This window comes from Schistocerca serialis, chromosome 3 (genome assembly GCF_023864345.2).
Source record: "Schistocerca serialis cubense isolate TAMUIC-IGC-003099 chromosome 3, iqSchSeri2.2, whole genome shotgun sequence".
Taxonomy (NCBI): Eukaryota; Metazoa; Arthropoda; class Insecta; order Orthoptera; family Acrididae; genus Schistocerca; species Schistocerca serialis.
Window position 1 is genome coordinate 199,230,324 of NC_064640.1, and position 19,747 is coordinate 199,250,070.

The window sequence follows — 19,747 nt, forward strand, 5'->3', positions numbered from 1 at the left end:
CTTTACAGATAGAGGTACTGGTGGAAGTAAACCTGTGAAGACGGGTCACGAGCCCTGCTTCAGGTGCTCAGTCGGTAGACCACTTGCCCGCGATAGGCAAAGTCCCGAGTCTGAGTCTCCATCTGGCATGCAGTTTTAATCTGCCAGGAAGTTTCATATCAGTGTACACTCCACTACAGAGAAAAAATTTCATTCTGGAACCTTCAAGGAACTCACATTCCAGATGAAAATGGGTTTTGAATATGGCTCAAAGAGTTCACTACCTCAAAACCATGCAGTTTCTACAGTCGTAGTATCGAAAAGTTACACCAGCATTGGGAGACTGTTGTAAATAGTGAAAGAGAGTATGTTATTGATGACTGAAGTGTGTGTTACTTGTATCTGTGGTATTTATTAAACTAATGGAAAAACACTGTGAACTTACGGGTCTACCAAATATATAATATCTGTAATACACAGGATGTTCCATACCTCAAGGGTCAAAATTAAACCTGTATCAGAAGTGTGTTCAGATCATGAGCATGTGGACGGAAGTGAATATTTACATTTTTTTACGTAAGCAACTTACACCTCGTATAACTTAAGCTCATAAAGAGTGGTTACCATCAGTCTTAATGCATATATTATAACGCATGCATTGACAGAACTAAGCTCTTCTGACTCCCAATGCTTGCACACATTGTTAGTGCTGAGTTTGTAATTATTGCTCCACACTATATTTTTTAATGTGGGTGTTTCAAGGGCAAGTTGACATGTACTTATTGATCAGATTTCTCCCATGTGATCTCAAATTCTCCTGTTTGAAAAAACCTTAGCCAGATCTCTTTGGCTATAACATCCTAATTTTTTGCCTATTTCTAATCATGGTGATGAATTTCTTTCACTTAGTATCACGTCCATCACAAAACTTAAATCTGTACATTTGTTTGGCATTCTGGGTGCTACCACCTGCTGTACCATCTGTTAACCACATAGGCGAAGTTCCCCCTAATGAGCAGTGCTCCTCTATGGACATACACTGATGGGGAAAAAAATTGCAACACCAAGGAGGAGTTGCGTGACAAACAAATGTTGTTACGCATGTTTCTACATGATGTCTATTTAAATTTCACACCAGTCGCATAAGAGTAGCCTTAGTACTGTCACTGTAAGGATGCAACTCAGATTTGCTTTAAATATACACTGTAATAGTTGTGAGCATCAGTTACCTTTGAAATCAGATGTGGTGAGCTGATGTTAGTCAAGAATATCTTTAACGGACAAAGACGTCATTATCATCACCTCGCCGAGTTTGAACAAGGTCAAGTAATAGGGCTACAAGAAGCTGGATGTTCCTTCTGTGATATTGCAGAATAATTTGGCAGGATTGTAGCCACTGTACACAATTGCTGGCAGCAGTGGGTATGAGACCATACAGTCGTAGAAAGAGCAGACTTCAAATGGCCACATGGGACTACCAAGAGGGAACACCATCGTGTTCAGAGTATGGCTCTGGTGCATCCTGTTGCATCTGCAAAAGCAATTTCAGCAGCAGTTGGCACCACAGTGATACAACGAACTGTTAAAAATCAGTTACTTCAAGGACAGCTCCCAGCCAGATGCCTTGCAGCATGCATTCCACTGACCCCAAACCACAGCCATTTGTGACTTCAGTGGTGTCAAGCGAGAGTTCATTGGAGGGTAGAATGAAAGTGTTTTGCATTTTATGATGAAAGGTGATTCTGCTCTGTGCCAGTAATGGCCTTGCGTTGGTTAGGAGGAGGCCAGTTGAGGGTGTGAAAACAACCTGTCTGCTTGCTAGACACACTTTACCTACACCTACACCTACAGCTTTGATTTGGAGTGTGATCTTCTATGACAGCAGGAGCACTCCTGTAGTTATCCCATGCACTTTGACTGCAAGTGTGTGCATCAGTCTGGTGATTTGACCTCTTGTCATCATTCATCAACGGAATTCGAAAGGTTGTTTTCCAACAGGATAATGGTCACCCACATACCACTGATGTAACCCAACATGCTCTACAGTGTGTTGACATGTTCCCTTGGTCTACTTGATCACAAGATCTGTCTCCAATGTAGCACATGTGGGACACATTGGACATCAACTCCAGCATCACCCACAACCAGCAATAACAGTGCATGTATTGACTGACCAAGTGCAGTAGACGTGGAATTCAATCCCACAGACTGACATCTGACTCCTGTACAACACAATGCATGCATGTTTGTATGCTGGCATTCAACATTTTAGCAGCTGTGCTGGTTATTGGTGTACCAGCATTTCACATTGTAATGGCTTATCTTGCACATAGATTAACGTGTGATCTTGCAGTGTTAAGCACTTAAATATGTCACCTAGACAAATATATTCCTGAAATTTCATTACTGTGCATTAATTATTTTTTTGTTACAATTTTTTTCAGTCATTTCATTACAGAAAACTGTGTGTTGCTTTTCAAGGTTGTGCCACCAACGTCAATGCATAAACCTAAGCTCTATACAAACGTGTAGCCCCACATGCATAGCTCATTCAAGACATCACGTCATCTGAAATACTCATTTCCGACTATTGGTTCCTCGTATCTCAATCAGTTTATGATGCTTTACTGTCTGTATGATTTTTGACTCCAATGGCATGACACACCCTATATTTTCATACGAAAATACAATTGAAGTTCCTCTTGTCATTTCTACGCACCTAAACAGTTAACTTGTTCACATATTTGTTATCTGTTTAAACTGCTCTGAGATAAATTAATAAATCATTTACTCAATGGTATAACATAATTACAGCGTGACCGTTGGTTTGAAAAAATTATCAAGAGGAAAGGCTTCATCATCAAGAAAATGGAAGAAGATGGGGCATGTTTGTTTCGTGCAGTAGCTGACCAAGTTTATGGTGACCAAGACATGCATGCAGTCGTGAGAAATCACTGTATGGATTACATTGTGAGTTGCTGATTCTTTGTTTTGTATCATACATCACTATGTTTTAGTTTTTGAGAATATCGTAAAGTCCATTTGTCGCATGTGTAAGCCAGACCTTCACATCTGTTGGCAACAGTTTTATGTCATCTTGCTGGGCTGCGAATGACTTTCAGCCTTCTATATCCATGTATGTGACTGCTGTAAATTTTCACTATTTCGGTCTAAACAGAGTACACAACTGTGCAGAACACACACACACAATTCAAATTTTGGAATGTGAGTGTAACTGTTAAGTTTCCATGTGGTGACTACAGTTGTCGACAAAGGACCGTGATGGTGACAGTGCTATAATTGTCAGAACAGGACTGTGACAGCAGCAGAGTTATAAAGGCATATGAAGCTGGCTTCAGAGACAGCTTTGAGGAGTACAAGCAACTGAAAGACTTGTACGACAAGGATAAGGATATGACATAAAAATAACCAATACATGTTTACTGTTGTACCTGACGAAAATGCAGTCGTCATTACAACAGTAGGTTCGTTACTTGTTCCTAGAGGAGGAGTGGAAAGAAGAACATGTAAAATATTAGTTCACGTTATTCTAATGTAGGTATTAAGATGTACTCGTGTTCATATAATCCATTTTCACTGGAATGTTCTGAGTATTTACAAAAAGTATTGTTTGATACACCCATTTACAAGGCTCTTCATTTGGAGTACATAGACATAATGCTCACAATTAAAGTTTAAAATGAGACATAATATTCACTAGTGCCCTACATGATGATGCCATCATCTTAATTGTTGATCATGTGTTGATCTGCTCAGCCATATTTCAGTGTCTCTGTGCGGTGGCTCTGCGAAGTTGAGGTAGGGTGTGGCTTTGTTGATTTAGTTACAGCACTGTGTTCTTTGAACAATGCCACATTTATGGTGATGTGTCGACAGAAGTGCCGACACAGTGTGATTTGAGGGGACCGCAATGCACGCTATAAACACACGAAGGATGGCGTGAGGTCTGAAACAGGATACGTAATGAATGCTATAAAGAAAAGTACGCAGCTGCTGGAATACTTAACTTTAATCCATCTTTGTTGTACATCGCTATTGACGATACAAGTGAGACTCTGTAGATTCAGGCAATAAACTACTAATGGCGCCTTGCTAGGTCGTAGCCATTGACTTAGCTGAAGGCTATTCTAACTATCTGCTCAGCAAATGAGCGAGGCTTCGTCAGTGTGCATCGCTAGCTACGTCGTCCGTACAACTGGGGTGAGTGCTAGTCCGTATCTCGAGACCTGCCGTGTGGTGGCGCTCGGTCTGCGATCACTAACAGTGGCGACACGCGGGTCCGACATGTACTAATGGACCGCGGCCGATTTAAAGCTACCACCTAGCAAGTGTGGTGTCTGGCGGTGACACCACATATGGGTTTTTATTTTTTTATTAATAAAGTAAGTGAATGATTGATGTGTAGCGTTATTAAAGGAGGTAACAGATCCAATGTGATTTGTAATAGAATAGGGGTCATGTGATGTTGAATGGCCTCCTTGTCAGACTGCAGTTATTTTCTAAGACCACATGTGCAGGCAGTGGCGAACATCCTTATGGTGACCGGGTAACCACCAGGGTGGCATCATTTGGTTGCTAACCTGATGATAAGCAGGTTGAAACCACAGAACAGAGTTTTGAAACACAATTTTTTTTTTTTTTAAACAGTGATCAGGAAGGATGGAAGCATTGTAATCTAGAATTTATTTAGAGTTTGTTAACACCACAAATTACATCCTATAAGTAATATTGTAACTATTCAACTGACCAAAGAAAAGTTGCAACATTGAAAATATATTAGCGTGTGGAAGGTACCAAGTCAATTACAGATTGATTATAGCTGAGCATCAACAAGAATGAAATTAAATTGATACATCAAACAAAAGTTTAAATTGACAACTACAAAACATGAAGCTTCTCACTGCATTGAATCATTTACAACAGACACCTGAAGGGTGAATGCTTTGACCAAAATTTACGTGATTGCACAAGCGAGTTAATTAAGTTCAGTTAATGGAATAGAAAGATTGTAAAAACAACCCCTGACAACAAAATGATACCAAATGACCAAATAGACACAGTAATAAAATAGTTTTGTTTTGTAAGTCACAAAAGTAAACAATTCATAAGACAATTACAAAGTAATTCTTTTAATTAAAATAAAACAATCCCAAGTGAGATTAAAAAATTACAGTTCATCACAGTAGAAATATAAGTTGTCATTAATTTATGCACTGGAACATGGACAGGGCACATAGCTGGGTTGGCTGTATGTCTTCTACTATATAAATTGCGTGTGAAACATCAGTATATAGTCACGCTCAGTATTGGAATAGCAAGCAGGGTGGGAGTCACTGCAGGAACAGTTATATTAAGGAGAATATGGTAGAATGCTGTAATATGGTGTCAGCTCAATACCATGAGTTAATATGGGTAGAGGTCATTGTCGACAACCAGAATACAATAATAATTGAATTCTTTTATCGACCTACCAACTCAGGTGATAAAATTGCTGAAAGATTCAAAGAAAACTTGAGTCTAATTTCAAACACATATCTGACTTTAATTTTATAAGTTGTTGGCAGCTTTAATTTTCCCACGATATGTTGGAGAAAATACATGTTAAAATCCGAAGGTATGCATAAAAAATCATCTGAAATTATGCCAAACGCTTTCTCTGAACACTATTTTGAGCAATTATTTCACGAGTCCACTCGAATAGTAAACAGTTGTGAAATCACACTTTCCTGAGCTAATAATGCACATCAAACTGGATACAGTGATTAATGAATACAGGGTTGTTATAGTGAGACTCAATACCACAACTCCCAAATCCACCAAAAATGAATGAAAAAGATATCTATTCAAAACAGTGGATAAAAATTCGGTTGATGCCTTACTGATAGACAATCTTGACTCCTTCCAAATTAACAATGTAAGTGTAGGCCAGATGTGACTTGAATTCAAAGAAATAGTATCAGCAACAATTGAGAGATTTATAACAAATAAATTAACAAAGGACACAGAGATGATTTCCCATGACATACAACACAGGTCAGAACACTGGTGCAGAAACAACGGAAAAAAGCATGCCAAATTTAAATGAATGCAAAAACCTCAAGATTGGCGATCTTTTACAGAAGCTTGAAATTTAGCATAGACATAAATATGAAATGCTTATGAAAGTTTCTACAATGAAACTTTTGTCTCAAAATCTGGCAGAGGAAACCCAAAGAGATACTGGTTGTATGCATAGTATGCTAGCCACAAGACACAATCAATGCCTTCTGTGTCCAATAGCAGTGGAAATACTATTAATGACAGTACTGCTAAAGCAGAATTACTAAACACAGCTTTCCAAAATTCCCTCGCCAAAGACACAGTTGTAAATATTCCAGAACTCGAATCAAGATCAGCTGCCAAGTTATCCTTGGAGCAGTGAAGCAGTTTAAATCACTTAATAAAAGCAAGTATTCTGGCCCAGATTGTATACCAGTTAGGTTCCTTTGAGAGTATGCTGATGCAATAGCCCCGTACTTAACAATCATATACAACCACTCAGTCGACGAAAGATCTGTGCCCAAAGACTGGAAAAATGCACAGGTACTACCACTATTCAAGAAAGGCAATAGGAGTAATCCACTAAATTACAAGCTCATATCATTAACGTAGATACAAAGAGGATATTGGAACACAAATTGTATTCAAACATAATGAATTACATCAGAGAGAACAGTCTTTTGACACAGTCAACACGGATTTAGAAAACATAATTCTTGTGGAACACAACTAGCTCTATACTCAGACGAAGTGTTGAGTGCTATCGACAAAGGATTTGAAAATGATTATATATTTCTAGACTTTTGGCACCACAGCGGCTTGCAATCAAGTTGCATGCTTGTGGAATATTGTCTCAGATATCAGACTGATTTGTGATTTCGTTCAGAGAGGTCACAGTTCTTAGTAATTGATGGGGAGTGATCGAGTAAAACAGAAGTTATTTCTGGCATTCCCCAAGATAATGTTACAGGCCCTCTGTTGTTCATTATCTCTAAAAATGATTTAAGACACAATCTGAGCAGGTGTCTTCATTTGCAGGTGATGCTGTCATTTATCATCTAGTCAAGTAATCATGCGATCAAAACTAACTGCAAACCAATTTAGATAGCTATCTGTATGGTATGACAATTGACAGTTGACCCTAAATAATGAAAAATGTGAGGTCAACCACTTGAGTGCAAAAAGGAATCCACTAAACTTTGGTTACACAATAAATAAGTTGAATCTAAAGTCTGTTAATTCTACTAAATATCTAGGAATTACAACTACAGTCAACTTAATTTGGAAAGAACACGCACAAAATGTATTAGGAGGAAAACCAAAGACTGCAATTTATTGGCAGAACATTTAGAAGACTCAGCATATCTACAAAAGGTGCTGCCTACACTACACTTGTCCATTCTCTTTTGGAGTACTGCTCCACTGTGTGGGATCCTTATCAGATAGGATTAACAGAGTACATAGAGAAAGTTCAGAAAAGGGCAGCACATTTTGTATTATTAGAAAATAGGGGAGAGTGTCATGAAAATGATACAGAATGTGGGGTGGACATAATTAAAACAGACATTTTCATTGTACTGGGAGCTTCTAACAAAGTTTGTCACCGACTTCATCCTCTGAATGTGAAAATATTTTGTTGACACCAACCGACATAGGGAGAAATGAGAATCATAAGCAAACAAGGGAAATAAGAGCTCACACAGAAAGATTTTGTTTTTTTCTGCATCCTGTTCGAGAGTGGAATAACAGAGAATTATTGTTAAGGTGATTCGATGAACCCTCTGCCAGGCACTCGAGTGTGATTTTCAGAGTAGCCATGTAGATGTAGTGCAATTTGTTCATGCTCCTGTGCCATCAACTACTCCAAGGACTTGAACAATTCATCTTGTTAGTCTTTGGAAGAGATTAGAAGGCAGCATGTGTACTGAGAGAGAAGATAAATTCCCGAATGAATTGTGTGTTCATGAGCAAAGCCAGAGGTAAAAAAAAAAATCCCAACTTGGTATGCATACTACTTACTGTGTGGAAAGAAATACTGTGAAGGAAAGAACCAACGACCTCCTGTTGTGCTAAGTATGATGACTTGGAAAGAGAAAAGGAGGGGGGAGGGGGAGGAGGAGGAGGAGGAGGAAGAGGAAGAGGAAGAGGAAGAGGAAGAGGAAGAGGAAGAGGAGGAAGAGGATAGAGAGAAGGGAGAGGAGTAGGCAGACAGGTGGGAGTTGAGAGGAGGTTGGGGAGGCAGGATTTGGTGGCAGATGTGAAAAGGGGGAGGGGGCTGAAGAGGAGTAGAGTAGTCAGAATGAAAATTTCACCTACAACACTGACAGTGTTGAGTATCAGTGGACAAAGGTCAACAGTATTGCGTAACAGGTCTCAAAGAGGTATGTGCCGAGCAAACTTGATGGATGGAAATGACCCACTATGGCTTGACAGCCATGTTAGAAAGCTGCCACGAAAGTAGAGAGAGCTTCACTGTGAATTTAAATGTAGCCACATCCACACAGATAAACAAAAATTGAACAAAACCAAAATTAGCATCAGGGCAGGTCTTGTGTGCTGTGTTCGGCATATTCGAAAGGAATATTATCCCCTGACTTGACAGGAAAGCTGAAGAAGTCTTGGTCTTATGTTCCAGTAAACAGATAGAAGCCATCTGTCCAGACATGCTGTGACTGTAATGGCATCGAAAAGGGAGGATGATACAGAGGGGGCCACAATACTAAACATCTTTATCCAAAACTGATTCACAGAGGAATATTGTACTGTAGTTCCTCCTCTAAATCTTTGCACAAATGTCAAAATGACATATATCAAAATTGTAACCTTGTGATAGAAAAGCAACTGAAACCACTCAGTTGAAGAAAGGCCACTGGACCTGCTGCGGTACCAGTCGCGATTCTACGTAGAGTATGTGAAGAGCTAGATATCTTCTAACAGCCATGTACCATAGGTGGCTGGAGGAGTGAAGCATTTCTGGTGACTGGTAAACAGCCCAGGTCATTCCTGTTTTCCAGAAAGGTCATTGAACAGAAGCTCCAAACTATAGACGCATATATCTGTGGTATCAGTCTGCTGTAGAATTTTGGAACATGTTGTATAAACATATTATGACATTTATAGAGAAAAATCTCCTCTGTAGAAATTAACAACAGTTCGAAAAACAACAGGTGTGTGAAATCTAGTTCATCGTGTATGTCCACTTGATCCAGAAAGCGGTAGATGCCAGCACCCAGGTTGATGCTCTGTTCCTTGACTTCTGGAAAGTATTAGATGCAGCTCCAGAATGCCACCTAATGAACAAAAGTAAGAGATTATGAAACATCAGACCAGCTGAGAGACTGAATTGAAGAGTTTGAAGCAAACAGATCTTTTTTAGTGCACGACTCACCACACGCTATTAGATGCCGAATGGAAACTTCTGTGAACAGTTGGAAATTGTTGCTGTTGGTAATCCATGTAGTCCGGTAGTGGCCAACATTTTTGAAACACATGTTGGACTTGGCACCTTGTAAACCTAAGGTGTAGCACAGATGTGATGAGACCTATGTGGAGCCATGGTGGGGAACAGCTCAGTGACTTCCTAAGACACCTAGCCGGCTACATGCCAACATAAAATTGACTGTGGAGGTAGAAAAGGATGAACAGATATACTTTCTTGATGTTCTGGCTACAAGGAATGGTAAAAACCTGAGGCGCATCATGTATCAAAAATTGACACACAAGGACCGATGCTTGCACAAACACTCAAATCACCATGTGAACCAGAAAAAAGGGATGATTAATATACTCATAACGCACCCAAGGTTAATATATGAGCCACAGCACCTTAGACGCGAGATGCAGCATTTGGAAAGTGTTCTGAGGAGCAGTGGGTACTTCATTAGCTACATAAGAAGTATCACAGATTCAAACTCTTGGCAAGGAGACACATTTGAAGAAGAAATGTTGGGTATGGCCTTTCTGCCATACATTCTCAGAGTGATGGACAGAATCACCCATGTCTTGTGCAAACATGGCATAAAAACTATTTATAAACTGACAAAGGTGATCAAAGTGTTTCTCTCATTGGTGAAGGACCAAAGGGACCTACTTGCAATGTCGGGAATGTATCACATACCATGTACATGTGAAAAAGTCTATGTTGGAATGACTGGACAATCAGTCAACACTAGGATCACTGAACATCTGCTAGTTCCATGAAGCTATAGAAATCCATAAATGTGACAATAGTTTCAACAAGAAAGTGGAAAGCCTGAAGGTGAACGGATCCTGGATTCGTGTGCTTCAGCAAGTGGCCATTGTAGGTAACACGGAGAGAATCACATCAGTAATTACCACAAAAAATCCCTGGGGCTTTGGTGTAACAGGTACATACAACCTACGGCCATGAGCTTGACTCCAGTGTGTCACCAGCAATGAAGGTTAAAACTTTGACAAAGTCGGCCACTTGTGCTGGCAAAATATCAAAAATCGTCAAATGAGCATTGGCCAAGGAACCTGAGACAGAAGCCAACAGGCAATTTTTCAATAAGTGACTACGAAAGCCTTAACAGTTTTGTAAAAAAAAACAGAGCCTATCATTCTCAACTCAGAAAAATCATAAGGCATAAAAATAACTTCAATTGTACCCCATAGTGGTGTTATAGGACCATTATTTTCCAAAATATACGCTGTCCAGTCTCATTATTGTGCCCACTTCTCAAAAGCCTGAATAACTACCTTTTGCAGCACAGACCACTGCGAGACATGCAAGAAGTGTGTTAGTGAGGTTCTGGAAGGTACCAACAAGGATACAGACTCCATTGCCATGGCCAGTTGTGCTAGGTTTTCCTGTTGAAGAGCTGTGGTGTGAACAGCCTGATCAAGGTGGTCCCACAGATTTTCGACTGGCTTTAAATTCAGGAAGTTTAGTGGGCAGGGGAGTACAGTAAACACCCCCTGATGCTCTATGAACCACGCATGTATACTGCGAGCTGTGTGACACATTGAATTGCCCTGCTGGTAGACACCAGTGTGCTGAGGAAAAGCAAAGTGCATGTGGGAGTGGACATGGTCCCCAAGGATAGGTGCATACTTCGGTTGATCCACTGTGCCTTCCAAAATGAGAAGATTGCCAGGGGAATGACACAAAAATATTCCAAAGATCATTATGCTTCCTCATCTGGCCTGGATCCTTTCAACAATTTTTGCAGAGTGTTTGCTTTCAGATGCTGATGGAGCATGAAACGTGATTCATCTAAAAAGATCCTTCTGTTGTCATTTGGTGGACATCCAGTAGCAGTATTGGTGAGCAAATTCCACCCTTCATCATTGATGAATATCAGTAAGCACGGGTGCGTGAACCGTGCGCCTACTGCAAGGGCCCACACACACTGAATGGTCATTGAGGAGGCACTGTGGTAACCCCTCAGTTCATCTGAGCAGTCAGTTGCCCTCCAGTTGCATGTGTCTTTGCCCCTGTGAATCTCTAAGTCGTCGTTCATCCCTGTCACGTATGGCCCACGGTGCATCATAGTTGCGGCAGTGCCAGTTTAGGATAGCAGCATTTCACTGTGCACAGAATACTTTAATTATGGCAGCTCATGAACAGTTTACAAACTTCTTTATGCCTCTGACAAAATTAGCTGCAAATTATTTATTTCTTGTTGATTACATAGGTTCATAACAAGCATCTTTTGGCATATGTGCCATTTTCAAATATACCTGTTGACATTACATTTATATATTGTTTTATTCTATGTCTATGTATATTACTATTAGATGTTTTTATATAACACTAGTATCAAGGAGGAGTGATGCACATAAATCATCTTCCCGCCAGTGGGCTCACCTCTTCGTGGTGAGTTCATGCTTGGTACCATGGAGACCCAGCCTTTGCAGCACTTTTCTCTTCCATGCTGCATGTCTGTCATCCTGCTATTCTTTTTTCCCTCCCTCGGGGAACATGGCTGGGATATTTTTTGGGAATATTCCTGTATTTTCAGTAGCCTGACATCTGAATGGCCTCTCCATTGTTTTTTGTTTGTTTTTTTCTTTCTTCGTTCTACTTTTCGTAACCTTCCTCCACTTCGGTATTTGAGGGTACTCTTTTTCTTCATCCTCCTATGCATTCCTGAAGGCCAGCCCATGCATCTGACATGTAACAGGTGACTAGGTACTGCGTTATTCCTAGCCCCCATCTGGAGGGGGGGGGGGGGGGGAGGCATTAGAAGGAGCATGCCATCGGAGACACTGACAATCGTGGGGGATTTTCTTGGAATGAGCCAATCATCATCATCTCAGTATATGTCTATTTAACGTGAACAGGCTGAGGCTAATGATTCAAAGACCCCGCCAGCTGCATGTTGGTTCCACATGGTTTCATGTACGAAGGAGGTCAGACTTTTGCTACGGTAAATTCATTTATTATTCAGAAAGTTGTTGATGCAGTTGCCGGTCCTGTGGAATCTTGCTCTTTTACCCAGTGACACTTTGCCTTTGGAGACAACTTGTCTCAAGCCCAACGACTACTTGCAGCTTTGCTCCTCCACCTGCTACCCAACCAGCAGGTTGGTCAGGATGGAAAGAAGACTCCCACAAAGACTTTTTACAGTCCTCCAGCCAACAAAACATCCGAATCTTCATGTGCCAGCTGTAAAGGCTCCAGATATTCAAACAAAGGCAAACGATATTCTTTTTTGCCAACTCAGAGGTCCTCTTCAGTGGTGTCACCATGTGATGACATCTCCTGGCCCTCTTCAGTATCACCAGTGCGCACTGCCAACAGTTTTTCTGCCCAGGACAACACAGACTGACCAGTTGAGAATGCCAATACCTCTGTAGATTTCATGAACCCAGACCCTCCAACATCTGTGCCCTGCAACAGTGTGTCTTTGAAGGCTGGCACTGTGCAGCCACCAAGGTGACACCCCTTCATTTTTTCCCCCTTGCCTTTCCCCGTCATGATTCACCTCCAATGAATGGAACATTCGTGGCCTTAGATCCAACACGGAGGAATTCTAGCTGCTCTTGGAATCACAGCATCCAGTTGTTCTCTGCCTCCGGGAAACAAAATTGCATCCTGAAAATCACTTTCACCTCTCACATTTCTTTGTCCGCTTTGATCTTCCCCTCGAGAACAGCATGGGAGAGCCATGCAGCTCATTCAGGATGACATTTGTAATCAAATCATCTTCCTGAACACCTAGCTACAAGCTGTTGCAGTCTGCATTTTCCTTCCTCGTTTCACCTTTTCTTTTTGTACCATTTACATTCCTCTGTCATTCGTTGTCATCAGGGCAGACTTTCTCCAGCTTATTGATCAACTCCCTCATCCCTTTTTGCTGCTCAGTGACTTTAATGTGTACCATCCCCTGTGGGGCTCTCCCAGAACCTGACAGAGAGATGTCCTCTGAGCTTACCGTCTCGATCAACTCGTCCTCATGTGCCTTAACACTGGAGCACCCATGTTCCTTTCAGACTCCACGTACACCCATTCCCATTTGGCCCCTCATTCTGCACTGCCCAGCTTGCCCATCATCTTGAGTGGTCTGTTCTCTGACACATACTTGACCATTTCCTATGTGCTATCCATTTGCTGATTCCTACCTTACATTTGTGCAAACCCAAATGGCAGCTTTTCAACGCCGACTGGAGGCTTTACCCCTCTCTGGCAGCCTATAACAAACAACTTTTCCCCAGTTGTGATGGACAAGTAGAATACCTTACAAACATTATCCTTACCGCTGCAGTATGTTCCATTCTTTGCACTTCATCTTTACCATCCCATGTCCCGGTCCCTTTGTGGACTGAGATGTGCCACACAATTCACACATGGAGATGTACTCTCCACATTTTTAACCATCATTCTATGATGGCAAACTGTATTCATCATAAACAGTTACATGTGCAGTGTTGTTGCATTCTTCGGGATAGCAAAAAAGCTAGCTGGTTTTCATTGGCTGGTTCTTTTTAACAGTTCCACTCCCTCTTCCTTCATGTGGGCCAAACTCGAATGGCTCTCTGGGACCAAGATCGATTCCCCACTTTCGGGCCTGACCGTAGCAGATGATTTCATAGTGGACTCTATTACTATCTCCAACACCTTGGGCTACTATTTTGCGAAGATTTTGAGCTCCACCCACTATCACTCTGCCTCCCTCCATTGGAAACAAGTGGAGGAGGCTTGGGAAATTCCCTTCTTTTCTCATAATTGTGAGTGCTACAATGCCACTTTTATTATTAGGGACCTAGATCATGATGCTCTCACTCCATCCCAATCCTCTGCCCCAGGACCGGACGATGTTCACATTCCAATGTTGCAGCACATTCTTCTTGTGGGCAATCACTTTCTCCTTCATACATACAATCGCACCTGGGCAGAGGGCACATTTCCCAGATGCTGTAGTGAAGCTGTTGTCATACCCATACCTAAGCCCAGTAAGGACAAACACCTTCCATCTAGCTACTGCCCCATTTCTCCCACCAGTTGGTTTTGCGAGGTGATGGAATGTATGAGTCATGCCCACCTGGTATGCTGGCTTGAGTCTCGCAATTTACTAACCACTGCACAATGTGGATTTCGAGCACAGCACTGTGCATGTTACTTTGTCAACCAATGTCATGAATGGTTTTCTGCGGAAATACCAGACTGTGGCCATGTTTCTTGTTTGGAGAAAGCCTACGACACCTGCTGGAGGACTAGTATCCTCCGTACTCTTCACATGTCGGGCTTCTGAGGCTGCCTGCCCCATTTCCTTAAGGAATTTTTAAAAGACCATGTTTTCAAGGTATGAATGGGTTCTGCCTTGTTGGACACCTTTATCCAGGAAAACGGTGTGCCTCAATGCCTCATCCAGAGGGTCATCGTATTTGGTATCGCTGTAAACCCTCTTGTGGCCTGTCTCCTGCTGGCATCTCCGGCTCCCCTTTCATTGACGATTTTGCCATCTGTTGCAGTTCTCCACAGACTTATGTCCGTGAGCAGTGTCTTTAGTGTTGTCTTGATAGTTTTTACTCATGGAGCATCAACAATGGTTTTTGATTTTCCACTGACAGAATTGCTTGTATGAATTTCTTTCAGTGCAGTGGGTTTCTTCCACAGTCTTTACATCTTGGGCCTGTTGATCTTCCGCTGGTGTTTCATTTATACGTCTGCACGTCTGTCCACCTTATGCCATCTCAATACAGTCCACCATTGTGGCATGTGTTTGGCCACTGGTACCTTTACACTAGCCCGGTTGAGAGTCGATATGCAGAAGCTGCCGAACTACTGCTATCATACGAACGTGATGTTCTCAGCAGATTTGCATGCCGTTGGTCTGCCATGCCTGTCCCCAGTCCTATGCCACCTCCTTTGATGACTCCATTGACCACCAGTATGGGGCGCATCTCTCTTCTGTTACCTCCTCGAGTTCACTTTCGGCTATTGCTCCAGAAGCTTAACTTCATGCTACCTGCCACTTTCCTGATGGGTGTGAACCCTTCCCCACATTGGCTTCGTACGGCGGCCTGTGTTCCTTGGACTTTATTCACTTCCTAAGAACACTACTCCAGACTCACTCTATCCCTGTAAGTTTCTCAACCTTCGTACGGAACGTCATGATAGTACCTTTGTGTACACTGATAGCTCTCCAACTGACCGTGGTGTTGGGTGTTGGGTGTGCCTTCGTCATTGGCACGGACGATTTTCGATATTGGCTTCCGGAACACTGCTAAGTATTTTCCAATTTTGTCATTTGCCCTAACACCCTCACTGCCCTTTAGAGTCTCTGTGTGCTGTACACCGTCCATCCCTTAATGCAATGGGTCCAAGAGAACTTTCACTTGCCCACTCTTGATGGCGCCACTGTGATGTTTATGTGGGTCCCTAATCACATTGGTCTGATGGTAAACGAGGCCACTGACACGGCTGCCAAAGCTGCAGTCATCCTACCTCGACCCGTTACTTCTTCCATTCCTTCCAATCTCTGTGTTGCTGTCTGTCAGTGGGTTCTTATTTACGTCTGCTGTTTGAGTTATCGGTCATTTTAGCAAGGACACACAGATATCAGCCTCGTTTTACTTTTTATCCATCATAACAATATCGCGAAGGACATTTAATCTTCAGTTCAGGACCTCTGTTGTCTCTATGGTGTATTTTATGGACTTTTTTCCAAGAGAAAATCTCTGTTTTCAGCTGTCTTTCCTTCTGTCGATTAGGCTTACCATGTAGTCACTTGTAATTCCTCCTTCGTGTTTGTGTTCTCACAATGGCGTGTATGGTCTTAGTTGTTTTTGTACCTTATACCAAAACAAAACCTAAAACATCTTGGGAATCCAGTTCTTTTACTGTTAACATTGGACACACACTTAAATTCTGTAGAAATTTTTTGACAGCTGTAAAATGACAGAGCATTCCAATGATGTTTTATGTTAACTAGTAAGTTATATCTTAAGTAGTCAGAAATATTTTCTGCTAGAGATATTGTGTATTATGTAGATGTGCAATCATAATGTTGTTTGTTGTTTTTTGTGTAGTGTTCATCCCTTTTCTTTGCCTATTATGCCAATAAAGTTTTACGGGTATTTTTTATGTTTGATGTCCGTCTGTTTAGAATGTCATTCTGATACATATTTTTGTGTGGATAAATTTCTAGTTCCTCCAGACTGTTAAACCTTTATCTTTTGATATCCTATGTAAAATTTTGAAAGTGTTTTCAATTATGTTTCACTATGGTTTCTGTTTACTTAGTGTAGGTAAAAACTTGATTGGTTGCTTTCATGATCTCTTGTGTCTTCTCTAAATCTGATACTAAAACTTCTTCCTGTTTGTCCAATGTGAAAACTATTGCAGTCATTACAGGAAATTTTGTGTACACATGGATTAGATAAGGATGTTGCCCTTTCCTGATCTCAACTTTGTTTGTATGTAGAAATAACCAATGATGATAATCAATACAAATTTGAAAGTTACAGAAAACCCAAAACTACAGGCATCATCAATAAAAATTCTTGACACCCCAGGTTGCGTAAGTATGCATATTTTAAGTTGATGATCAATAGAATCGTAAATTTACCGCTTGAAGAACACACAATTAAAAATGAAATTACATCACTAAAATATTTAGCACAAAAAACAATTTCGAGCCAGCTATACTACTCAAAATCTACAAAGACCATACTAAACCTAAAGCAGACAACATACATAAAGATGTAACATTGAAAAGATTGGGCAAAACCAAAGCCAGATTGACATATGTACCAACAACATATATAGCCAACATATCTCACAAAATAAACAAATTGTTAAGGAATACAAAAAAGTACAACTAGCATTTCGCTCTATCAATAACTTACAAAGAAAGATGAGATCAGGAAAGAGGAACATCCCTATCTTTTCTAATTCAGGTGCATACAGCGTTTCCTGTGGTGACTGCAACAGTTTTTACATTGGACTAACAGGGAGAAGTTTTAGTATCAGAGAAAGCCAGCACAAATGGTCACAGGTTTGTTTGATCCATGGGAGTGTGTGTCAGAAACACTGAAGGAATTCAACTGGAAGACTCTTGAAGATAGACATAAACTATCCCACAAAAGTCTGTTAACAAAGTTTCAAGAACTGTCTTTAAATGAGCACTCTAGGAATATACAACAACCCTTATGTATCGCTCACATGGAGATCATGAGGATAAGATTACAATAATTACTGCACACACAATGACATTCAGTCAGTCATTCTTCTCGCACTCCATACAAGAATGAAACAGGAAGAAATACTAATAACTGGTACAGTGGGACATGCTCTCTGCCATGCACCTCACGGTGGTTTGCAGTGTGTAGATGTAGATGTAGATCTGAAGACCACACAAAAGCTTGTGAAAGTGATCAATCCAGTTTTTACGTACACTTACAAAACAAAAATCATAGAATGAACACAATCAAAAGTGCTTTGAAAATTCTACACTGGTTACCGGAAGGTCAAACCGTGAACATTTTGGAAGATCTAGAAATTTATGCACACACAGAGGTAGATCCAAATGACACCCTAAACAAACACAAAAATTATCTGGGAAACTTTATTGACATGATAGGAAAAGTATCTAAAAACAAAGATGATGTGACTTACCAAATGAAAGTGCTGGCAGGTCGACAGACACACAAACAAACAAACACAAACATACTCACAAAATTCCAGCTTTCACAACCGACGGTTGCTTCGTCAGGAAAGAGGGAAGGAGAAGGAAAGATGAAAGGATGTGGGTTTTTAGGGAAAGGGTAAGGAGTCATTCCAATCCCGGGAGCGGAAAGACTTACCTTGGGGGGAAAAAAGGACAGGTATACACACACACACACACACACACACACACACACACACACACACACACACACACACACACACACACATCCATCCGCACATACACAGACACAAGCAGACAAATAGGTAAATCTTTCCGCTCCCGGGATTGGAATGACTCCTTACCCTTTCCCTAAAAACCCACATCCTTTCATCTTTCCTTCTCCTTCCCTCTTTCCTAACGAAGCAACCGTCGGTTGTGAAAGCTGGAATTTTGTGTGTATGTTTGTGTTTGTGTGTCTGTCGACCTGCCAGCACTTTCATTTGGTAAGTCACATCATCTTTGTCTTTAGATATATTTTTCCTACGTGGAATGTTTCCCTCTATTATATTAATAGGAAAAGTAAATAGATAACTGATAAAAACAAATTTCTATAGAATGTAAATAAGTGACCTATGTTAACAATGTAGTACCTAAAATAACTTATGTTGCAAGATGTTTTATGGATGTAACCCCATCTAGACACAAATGTTATGTAAGATAGAAAGTCATAGTACTATTAAATAGACATAGAATAAAAATATATATAAATGTAATGTCAAGAGGAACACTTGAAAATGGCACATGTGGCAAAACAAGCTTGTTGTGAACCATCAACAAGAAATAAAAAAAATTGTAGCTAATTGAGTTAAAAATATAAAGATGGTAATATATCATGACCTTATTCAAACTCGGGCTCAGCAGATAAGTTAGCTATTTTGGAAATGCTTCCACTCTTGACCCGATAGCCCAAGATCATGCCTATTTGGATGCCAGATGACACACACTGTTTACGCATTATGATGATGACTGCATTTTTCTATAAAATTTTGGGAGAATGGCTAAATGTCTGTAGCATGCTAGTATGATATTTTGGAGCAGTGTGTTCTGGCCATCCTCAGGTGAATACTGATGAGCAATACTAAGCTCCCCTATTTAAAATCCCACTGGCACATGCATGGTATCTTAGTTGGCATTGCACATGCATTGTTTGAGCACAATTGCTTCTGCTGTAAATCTGTGCGCCACTCTGCATGCCCTCCATAGTGAAAGCTTGCCTCTTCGATATCAAAATAATTGTCTTCGCGCAGTAAGATCACAGGACAGCGCCGATTATGCAGAGCGCAAAGCATTTCTGTAATCGGCTCCCATGCAGTATTTAACTGGAAACTGCTGTCTCGATTCATAAGGGATTCACACAGTCGTATTTCCACTGATCCACTGATAACTGAGCCCCAAATCTTCCATGGAAGAACTGGAGAAACCAACATTTGTCTTGGCTATTTCAAAACCGACAGTACTTTGGCGATATGTTGATGACAGTTTTATAGTTTGGCCACATGGACAGTTTCCATGAGTTCCTTCATTTTCTGAACTCCATACTTGGAAAAAAGTGAAATTTACTGTGGAGCTGG

At 40.9% G+C, this 19,747-nt stretch overlaps 1 protein-coding gene across 2 annotated transcripts in view; it reads left to right on the plus strand.

The window, feature by feature from the left end:
- The window catches only part of LOC126469910 (OTU domain-containing protein 5), a 96,142-nt gene that overhangs the window by 55,384 nt on the left and 21,011 nt on the right, over positions 1-19,747 (plus strand). For both annotated transcript variants that reach the window (XM_050097272.1, XM_050097274.1), the window contains exon 4: positions 2,794-2,949. In XM_050097272.1, the coding sequence (XP_049953229.1) occupies positions 2,794-2,949 (156 nt within the window). The remainder of the gene's footprint in view (positions 1-2,793; positions 2,950-19,747) is intronic.